Here is a 9,836-nt window from a genome sequence, read left to right on the forward strand (position 1 = left end):
TACTGTTAAAGATCAATGTCACTCCAAATAACAAAACGAAGTAAAAAATATTGCCCCAATTTGATTTCCACAGCGTAAAATGTGCCAGCAATACAAATATTGCTCTCAATTAAAAAACAGAAATGGAAACGACAACAATACTAGCAAGTGTCAGTCTCTAATTTAATAGCATGCATGCTACAGTTTGGAGGCGTGGTTTGCGATTGGTACTTGACAATGTGTCTGCCCATGGTCGCCGGTTTTCGGGTTCTGAATTTACATCCAGTACAGTATAAGAAAATTCCGGTCGTACAAATCTGTTCATGCTCTTTGTTTGCCAGATGTAAGAGAAATGCTTCCTCTTCGTGCCAAGATAAACGGCAAACCCGGCACAGATATCTGGCAGTAAAATCGTCCAAATTCGCATTTTCTGCCGGAAGCAACGGCATTTCGGATGGAATTTCCACGTAATTATCCGCCGACAAACTGGAATATTCGATAATTGTGCTCTGTGGGTTTATGTGACCGGAGGAATATTGTTCCATCGGAACGGGTGTTTTGAAGTTGACTTCCGAAATACTCGTTTCCTCGTGACATCCGAACGCTAAATTTAAAAGACTTTGCTGTATGAACGTTGAACTTGGGCACATGAATGAAACATACATTTTTACGTTCATATGTACTCGTATGTGTTTAAAGAGGCCAATGGACGGCTTTGTTAGTACTTATACGGATCACACCCTGTACGTAATTTAACAATATATTTACTGATAATTAAATAAACGCTGTTGTTGGTTTTTACGGGCATCCTTTTAATTTTTATAAATTGCTGTTTTATCATTGTTCTAATGCTAAAAATGTCACTCTTGGTTAGAAATCATTGGATAAAATTCTACTCGTGCTTTCAGCCGGCTAAAGTTTCAGTTTGCTTAATTAGGTCATCTCTCCATATTTGAAACTTCCGCAAGCCACGTGCGCTGACCATGAGCATCGCGGGTTTTGCAAAGAGAGTACCGCCCACGCTAAGAACCTCCCCCAGTTTGTGCAACACGCTTTATAAACGATGTAATGCATCCATATTTTCTGCTCTTCCTGAAGACTTTTCGTCCAACTGGTTGATCGTTTTATACAATAGCTGCAGAATGGCAATAATTTCCGGCGTTTATTTTATCCGTGCTCAGTGCCCCCCAGAATAGTTAATCAAGTGCTCTCGATGAAGGTTTGTTGCATTTCTGTCGTAATTAAAAAGATAGTTGTGATTTTTCCAGCGGCGGCAGTCATTATATCAACAAATACATTCGGATCAAAAACTCGAATATGGTTAAGCACGTGCTTGAGCAATTCTCCTAAAAATTTAACGCAGTAATGTATGTAATACGATGAGAAGAATGTTTTTAATCAAAATGAATGCCTATAGAAATCACGGTGTCTAAAAACACATCCGTTTGATCGGAAAAGGGTGCCTATAATACATGTAAGTAGGTTGCGGAAGAAGTGATGGCTGTAAAAACAGGGTGTAAGGGGTGGTTATAATGACACCCAAAAATTAAATGCCCCCAAAAAATAACGCAAAAGGGTGGCTATATAAAACCAGGGTGAATAGGGTATAGGGGTGGCTATAATGATTTCCTTCATTTGTTAGTAGCTTATTGACTTTATAAGGGCATACTTACCCTTTCTATCCAAGGCGTCGTCTTTGGCGATGCTGGTCTCTTCCTGGCAGTACCCGGTATACACTTTGGTGTCGCTCGTACGTTTGTATTGCCACTGACTGGTTTCCATCAGACTACTGCAGCTAACACGCGATCCGCTGGCGGAGTCAAACGAGCACACACCTCGGGTGGCAGAATCAGGCTGGCCCCCGATCCATGGATTCGTTCTTTCTGTGCGACGGTACATTCGCGCGGGTGGCGTCTCGGGAGTAAATCCGGCATCCCGTATTATTTTATCCACCCATAAACTGGAAGTTTGAGCGTGCTTCCCTATCGCCCGAGGCGACCAGCCCTGAGCGAACAACTCCAGAACAACCGGCCGCAACGTATTGTACCGCTCCCGATCATAATCTCTAAAGACGACCGTTCTGCCAGCTGCGTCCAGGACATTTTTAATGTGGTGGGCGGACAGCTTCGTCTTCCGCATAATGTGGGAACAAGAGCGACCATTGTCGAATAAATGCACAATTTCCTGTTTCTCCTTCCACGTCATGTCGTACATGTCCCGAGGATTAACTTTTCCAGGTTTCTGTTTTGGCACGCTTTGGGGTCTGGGAATACTGGACGTGGAACACGTGCGACCAAAGGAATGCGGAGTGGCTGCTGTATGGTCTTCGGTGTTCCAGCGACTGAGCCATCCTTGTTGAGTATGCACTTCAGTATTAGCAAGAGGGAATTGCGGTGTTTCCCTGTGAACTGTTTTTGTTTGCGGAATGGAGGCAAACGAATAATTCATCTGCAGCGGGATTTCGTTCTCAGCTGAAGTCCCCGAAATGTGACCATTGCTGGGTAGATGAGGCTGTTGTACCGGGAAATGTTGGCCGCTCGCGACATCAACCCAATACCTAGTGGCACCGATGTTATACGAATACATGCTGGCTGCCTAAACTATAACTCCCACGGTTCCGCTGCGATTCCCTTTCCCGTCATCCAGCGTTGATTGATGAAAATAGCGCACTCCGGCGTGGCGGATCCGGCACTCCGTGATTCTAACCTAGAAGAAGCAAAAACATTGTGTAATCAGTAAGTAGGCGTCAGCAAGTAATTTTGCATTGCCATGGCATAATATGCTATCATAGTTATTTGGTAAATTTTTACCACTGTATTTACGGACACATGTACGCGCTACTTGCGGTAACGCAGTTTACGGATACGGTGAAGTACCTTCATGTATCGCCATGGTACCTGCCAGTGCTACGCACACATAGTACGAGTACATAATTTCAGGACGGTGGCATCTACGATTACTATTGTTACCATAATTAGCATCACGATCGTTAATTTACAATACAAGCCTCACTCTTCGCCGTTACACACCAGGTAACCGCCGTTACACACCTGTGTACCAAGCCAAATCAGTAACAGCTGACTGATTAAAAGTGAGTGCTTCTGTAAAAGCAAAAACAGTACCAAAAACATTTTTTTGATAATGTCACAATGTTTTCTTCGACATTGAAATGAACAAGAACAATAAAAACGGCAGTGTGGTCGCAGCAGCCAGTCATGAGTATGTACATAATGTACGTCGACTAGCCGTAATCAGTTTCGTGTACAAATAAGCCGGGGCAACCCATCATAACTTACACATACTGACCGGTAATCACAAAATTAATGTTTTTGATTGTAAATTTAACAATGAATTGATTCATGATCAGTTATACCCATAAACTAAATTGGACCCAACAGCCACCAGAGGCAGGGCGATTCAAGTAGATCAAACTGATATGATATTGCGCTCAGTGCATATAATTTTGTGCTGATTGCGAGTTGCACCGGCAAAAGCCTTGGTTGCATAATACGAGTTAATGCTCTACGTCTCCTATGCAAATCGTGGCAGCGCGTGGGGGGATAGTGGAGAAGCTGCTGACCGGAAGCGCGAGCAAGGTGCGTGAACGCGAGTGCGTTGGCCACCTCTGATCGCTCCAGCCGCACAGGCAACCCCTTTATTTTGGTTGTATACAAGCAAAATAAACGGACAGAAAAACAACAGGTGCGTGGCGGGCGGGAGAACAAAATCAGCGACGTTCTGAACAAGAGCTGAGCTAACGTAAAATGAACACTCGTGAGGCGAGCATGCGAAAAATGCCACAAGATAGCTCGAAAAGAGCGTGTGCAAAACGCAACAACAAAGCACGCGGCCGCCGCTGAGCCGTGAAAGCGTCCAAACGGCATCCGGTCTGAATGGTGGGCCGGCGGCGAAGGATAGCGGGCATCGCCGACGTAGCATTAACCTCAATTAACGCGTTAATCGGCAGTTAATGCTCTACGTCTCCTATGCAAATCGTGGCAGCGCGTGGGGGGATAGTGGTGAAGCTGCTGACCGGAAGCGCGAGCAAGGTGCGTGAACGCGAGTGCGTTGGCCACCTCTGATCGCTCCAGCCGCACAGGCAACCCCAAACTACCCCAAACCACTGCTCTGTCCGTAAGCGTCGAGGGCGTGTGTCGGAACAGCTGTGCGGACGTATCTTGCATAGCAGGAGGACTTCCATCTCCCAATCCTCTGAATCGTGGCTTCCGAAGCTCCGTGTGAGGCTGCTGTTGAAGCCGCACCGATGCGGAAACTGTGCGTTCCATACCGATGCTTTTCGGGAATCCCGCGCAGATGAGTTAGAAGCCATCGGTCGACATGCGTTCTGGTGACAAATTGACCGTTCTCTTGAACAAACAGCGGCAGTGCGTGTGGATTGGAAGATTTCCTTGCCGCGATGTAGTTTCGTAGCGCGGTGACAGGGCAGACTGATCGGCCGGTTGCGTGCAGCGCGATCCTGTACCCGTGTCCAAACTGGTCCGTCTTGGATTGTCGGATCGTTAGGGTCATCGAGGATCGTTCTCCAGTATGTCGCTGATGAGCAGCGTGCTTCGCTCGTCATACTTGCTGGGCGATGGTGACACAAACTCGCTTACTCGAAGCGCAGCAAAGAACGCCGTCGTAAAAATGCACCAGATAAGCCGCTGCTCATAGTGGGATACGGCGGTCAATCTGATACTATCTTTCAGGTGCCGCATGATGTCCAGAGTAATGGGAAGGCGGCGGTCCGACACTGTGGGGCAAATGCGCTTGCAGCCGTCGATGGCTCTGTTCACCGCCGACGACACAGTGGGATTCGGCAAATTCGCTTCAACATGCGCATTGGCGATTCCGGCCATGTAGACTCTGATTGTAGCAGGCGATATCTTTTGGAGATAAAGTTGAGCCACAAACCGTAGCACGGTTACTTCTGTCGCTGGTAGAGACAGGGCGCCGTCGTTGATACAGAATTGCAGGAACCGTGACCAGCCGGCACTGTAGGTCGTTCTTGTTGCAATTGCAAGATGGTGGTACTGGAGGTGTGCTACTGTCACGTCTAGTCTGTCGGGAGATCGAAAGCGGTCCGCAATTCGGTCCAGATGTCCGGGGTGACTTCCGGGAGCTCTTTTGCGAGCGGTGCCAACTTCCGGAAGCGCGCTACCTGAAAGCGTGACAATGCGTCAGCGATTCCATTATCGCATCCGTTAATATGCACTATTTTCACAGTGAAATTGTGCAGGGCTGATAGCGCTAACATGCGCCGCATTAAGTCTAGCACTCCGCTATGCTGTGAACCCAGCTTCTCCCACGCTTGGGAGGCCCCTAGGTTGTCACAATGGAGCAGTACTCGCATGCGGTGTAGCTTCGGAGCCCAGATGTGCAGTGCAAAAAGGATGGCGGTCATTTCCAGGTATTCGATACAGGGTTTCCTTTCGATGACCCACGCAGGCCAACGAGACTGAAACCACTCACCGTCACGGTAACCTCCGATGCCGCAGACGGCTGATGCGTCCGTAAATAGGTCAGTTACGTTCGGTCCGGACCACGTTGGATGGAGGAACTTGCTCGTGCCGTTCCATAGAGGCAAAAACTTTATCCACCACTGAAGGTCAAGGTGGAATCCGGCGCTTAGCTGTATCTGAGTAAGCGGCCGTTTATCGCAACCACTAATGAGCCGAATCATTCTTCGCAGGAACAGTCTTCCCGCCGGCACGCATCGGCATGCAAACTGCAACGTTCCAATTAGGCTTTGGAGATCGTGTAACGTGCATACAGTCTTCGGCTCCCAAGTGGTTATGAGTGACGTCATGTCGTTCAACTTGTCAGCTGGTAAGGAAAGGGTCTGAGTAGCAGAGTCGATACGGATCCCGAGAAAAGTAATAACGGTCGCCGGTCCTTCTAGCTTGTTCATGGCTAGCGGTACACCGAGGTCAGCGCATAGATCCCTGAATTTACGAATTAAATCCGCACATTCTCTCGCGTTGTGAGCAATTATGAAAAAGTCATCCACGTAAACAAGGATGGCAGCATGGCCGGTTTCGCGCTTGAAAATCCACAGTATCGCGTCAGAAAATTTGCAGAAAATGCCAGGAGAAGATCTGCATCCAAAAGGCAGCACTACGTCGTAGTAGTATTTACCGGACAGCTTGTAACCGAGCAAATGGTGCTGACTTTCCATGACCGGCACTAAACGGAACGCAGACTGGACATCCAGTTTAGCCATCACAGCTCCAACTGGGAAGTCCAACAGCATCCGTACAGCATCGTCAACGCTGCAGAATCTTAACGGGGGATCGTCTTTGGGAATGTGCAAGTTCACGGAATCGGCCGCCGGACGGGAAAGGTCCATTATCATGCGATGCCCGCCGCTCTTCTTTGCGCGCATGTTCAGGGCGTTGATTGTAAAATGCTTGAACGGAGGCGTAGCAAATGGGCCTTTCGTGTGTCCGAGTTCCACCTCCTGATCGATGGTGCTCTGTGCAATGCTCTTGTGGAGAGTTATAGATAAACTATTTGGGGTAAAACGAGAACGCAATAAACCGCTGTATTTCAAGTCGGCGCCGTTGGTAATACATGAAACTAGATATGTAACGAATTGCTGATCGGGATGATCAGCCAGCCGCCGCGCAAATGCATCTGCCTTAAACGGGGTTCTCCTGTTTGAAGCGGCCGCCGTTGCTGGAAGTGCCTGCTTGCCGGTGGACGTAGTCGCCGTGGGAGGCGGAGCCACAGGAGCTGCAGACATGTTTGCGGTTTCCAGCGCATGGCGTTGAGCATATGCCGCGGTTGAACTTCCGGCAGATTTCTCCGTCTGCGGCGGAGCTGGTCCGAAAAAACTCACGATCGGGACAGTTTACCGCTATATGGCCAATCTCATGACACCGATTACATTTGGCGGACTTGTACTTATTGCTGCTCGTTGGGACTGTGCTGCCAACGGTGACAACAGGACTCACGATGGCATTCTGGAAGGATTCGTCATGTTTCTTGGTCCAAATTTCGGTGTCGTCGGGGTTATTCGTTGCGTAATTCCGAAATTGAGCGTCGTATTCTAAGACGTTCTCCAGCTTGTAACCGCGACTTGGATCGGCAAAGAGACTCATCATGCCTAGGTACTTCAGCATTGGCACCGTGAATTCCGGTGCGTCTAGTGTTCTGTATTGCATAAACACTCCAAAGGCGTGCGCCCAGGCGGCAAAGGTCGTGATTTGCTCTTTCTTTGCCGCGGCCGTGAAGGTGTATTCCCCGGTGCTTTCGTCAAGCACCATGCGCGTACCGGGAGCTGGCCGCTTGGATGGCGCTCGGTTTTGTGGCAGCAGGTCCGCCAGGTCGACGAACTGCTCGCGGTCCAATAGCTGCTCCCTGATTTTCTTTGGAACAGCGGTTAGGTCCCTGTACTTGGACGGAATATTGTTGACTGGGTCTCCGAGCCTCTCGGCCACCGGTCGGCGAGCTGGTAAAGGAACCTCTAGCACACTATCGGTGTCCTTACCTTGCGCCGTGGTGACCCGGTTAGAGGACGGGGATAGAGAGCGCTGAGGCCTGGACCCGTCGACATGCAACGCGTTGCGGCTGGAGCTGTCCTGCTGCGACTCCAGGTGGTTTATTCGTTGCTGCATGGCCGCAATTTGGGACGACAAAGTCATGATCTGCGATGCAGAATTGATGGAGGACTCCGGGGGAACTACGACCGTAGACGCTATCCTTTTTGTGGCGGAAGTGCCGTCAGGATTGTCCGCTGGTCGTTTCCCACCGGTTTTGAGACCGGCTGCTGCGCGTGTCCGTGGCCCCCCGCGGATGCCGCGGGAGCTTGTGGCGCCGCGTGAGCGAATGCCTCTTCGACCTCTTCCAGACATTGTCCGCAGATGTACTCGTATGAACGATTACACAGTAAGTTGATAAGTACTGAAGGAGACTGTTTCAGTAGACTTGTAAAAGCTGTCGAATTTCTGTGAGAGCAAGGCCAAAAATTTAGAACCCGAAGCCAGAACAAAATCAGCGACGTTCTGAACAAGAGCTGAGCTAACGTAAAATGAACACTCGTGAGGCGAGCATGTGAAAAAATGATCGAACAAAATCAGCGACGTTCTGAACAAGAGCTGAGCTAACGTAAAATGAACACTCGTGAGGCGAGCATGCGAAAAATGCCACAAGATAGCTCGAAAAGAGCGTGTGCAAAACGCAACAACAAAGCACGCGGCCGCCGCTGAGCCGTGAAAGCGTCCAAACGGCATCCGGTCTGAATGGTGGGCCGGCGGCGAAGGATAGCGGGCATCGCCGACGTAGCATTAACCTCAATTAACGCGTTAATCGGCAGTTTATACATAGTATATATTTTCATTAATATGTATTATTTATAAACATGTATTATAGATAAATGTATTACGTATAAACGATAAACATGTACATATTACTCGTATGTAAATATGTATTATGTATAAGCGCACAGCACAGCACAGCTTTTTCCGCAGCTTATCATTAATGCCCTTGCGGTAAAATTTCTACCTGCTCTTAAAATTTAAACTACTGCAACAAAAACTTTCAAAAAACTAGTTTAAGTGCATCATATTATTGTTATTCTATGGTATGAATTTCAACTTCGGCAAAAAAATCCTTGATATTCAGAGCACTGCCGGGTTAATAAAGAGTGCCTGTAATGTCAAGAAGCCGGAAGGGGTGCCTATAATATAAGAGGGTAGGACCGGGTGCCTATAAGGGTACCCTTATGAAAAAGTCTTAACTTGCTTTACTAACTTCATTGAAATGAAAACTCAGTAACTAAAAAAAAATACTAAGTAGTACTCAAACCGCATGTATCTGTACTTCTGTAGCCTTTACTGTGTACGTAGATCAAGACTAAGTGCACATGTTACATCTGTTAATTTTAAAAAAAAGGAAGCATCACTGAATAGTCGCATTGCAAGATGCAACTACGTTTTCCAGCCACCATTACATTGGCTGAAATAGATAATCAGCTTTCTCGACTTTCTGCATACAGAAAAACCTCATAAAATATGGCATTAGTTTAGCTTACGTACACGACGCAAATGCATCGGTAAACATATGCGCAGTATTTCATAGGCTTTATTGCAGTTAATAAGGCTGGATGTCCGCGTTTCAGGCCGTTCGAATTACAGATATGAGATAGGTGTTCTTCATACACTAAAACTAAAAGGTGCAAAGAGGACATCACGCAACAGCTTACAATTTTCAAAATAATAATTTATTTTATTGTTTTTATTTTTATCTACAACCATTGCCGTGTACATCAATAAATCCTACATCTTTGGAGATGCTACCTTCAGTATTTTCTTTGAAAAACCGTCGTTCCCATGAAAAGTTTTAGCAATATCTGTAGACTTTCAGTTTGCCAGCACATTCGAAACTGGAAAAAAAGTGGATTGTAATTCACTTACCTTTTTAGTCAATGCGTAAGCATGGGTTTTGAAGCAAGTAGAAGGCAACTGAAAAAAAACTTGTGAAGAAGGAGAAGCTCGCAAAATGGTGCAAGAGCTGCAGACAGTTTGTTTTCTGCTACATAATCCTTTTGTAATAACAGAGTCAAGATTTCATCCATTGAACTAGCGCAAAAGCACAGCTTTTTCCGCAATCTGCAAGCAAAACCTTGAAAAACCGAACGAAAATCTGAAGGAAAAGACTGCGGCGATAACAGCGAAATGCAATGTGGTACAATATACATAAGAAATATCATCGACCCTCAGAATACTGGTTTCTTGTGTTCTCAGGTAGACTAGGTTCAAAGAATGTTATCAAACAAATCACACTTTGATGTTATCGTGCGTGAGCGTTGTAGTCAAGGCTTTGCCAGCCGGCCTTTGGCGGCTTCGCATGCCTGT

At 47.2% G+C, this 9,836-nt stretch overlaps 1 protein-coding gene across 2 annotated transcripts; it reads right to left on the reverse strand.

The window, feature by feature from the left end:
• LOC129592299 (uncharacterized) lies at positions 1 to 9,836 on the reverse strand. Of its 2 annotated transcripts, XM_055488305.1 has the most exons (4): positions 9,396 to 9,836; positions 2,856 to 2,885; positions 1,653 to 2,685; positions 1 to 583 (listed from the first exon to the last, which is right to left on the reverse strand). In XM_055488305.1, the coding sequence occupies exons 3-4, from the start codon at positions 2,563 to 2,565 to the stop codon at positions 141 to 143; spliced, it is 1,356 nt and encodes a 451-aa protein (XP_055344280.1). In that variant the 5' UTR covers positions 2,566 to 2,685; positions 2,856 to 2,885; positions 9,396 to 9,836; the 3' UTR covers positions 1 to 140. The 2 variants fall into 2 exon arrangements, with proteins under 2 accessions (XP_055344280.1, XP_055344279.1); XM_055488304.1 differs by lacking the exon at positions 2,856 to 2,885.

This window comes from Paramacrobiotus metropolitanus, unplaced genomic scaffold, assembly GCF_019649055.1.
Source record: "Paramacrobiotus metropolitanus isolate TYO unplaced genomic scaffold, Prichtersi_v1.0 Parri_scaffold0000051, whole genome shotgun sequence".
Taxonomy (NCBI): domain Eukaryota; kingdom Metazoa; phylum Tardigrada; class Eutardigrada; order Parachela; family Macrobiotidae; genus Paramacrobiotus; species Paramacrobiotus metropolitanus.

Bases quoted from the DNA above. Each gene is read 5' to 3' on its own strand.
- LOC129592299 (XM_055488304.1), bottom strand. From the start codon at position 2,565: ATGTATTCGTATAACATCGGTGCCACTAGGTATTGGGTTGATGTCGCG. The intron at 584-1,652 runs GTAAGTATGCCC...TTTTAAATTTAG, and splicing joins CGACGCCTTGGATAGAAAGG to CGTTCGGATGTCACGAGGAA.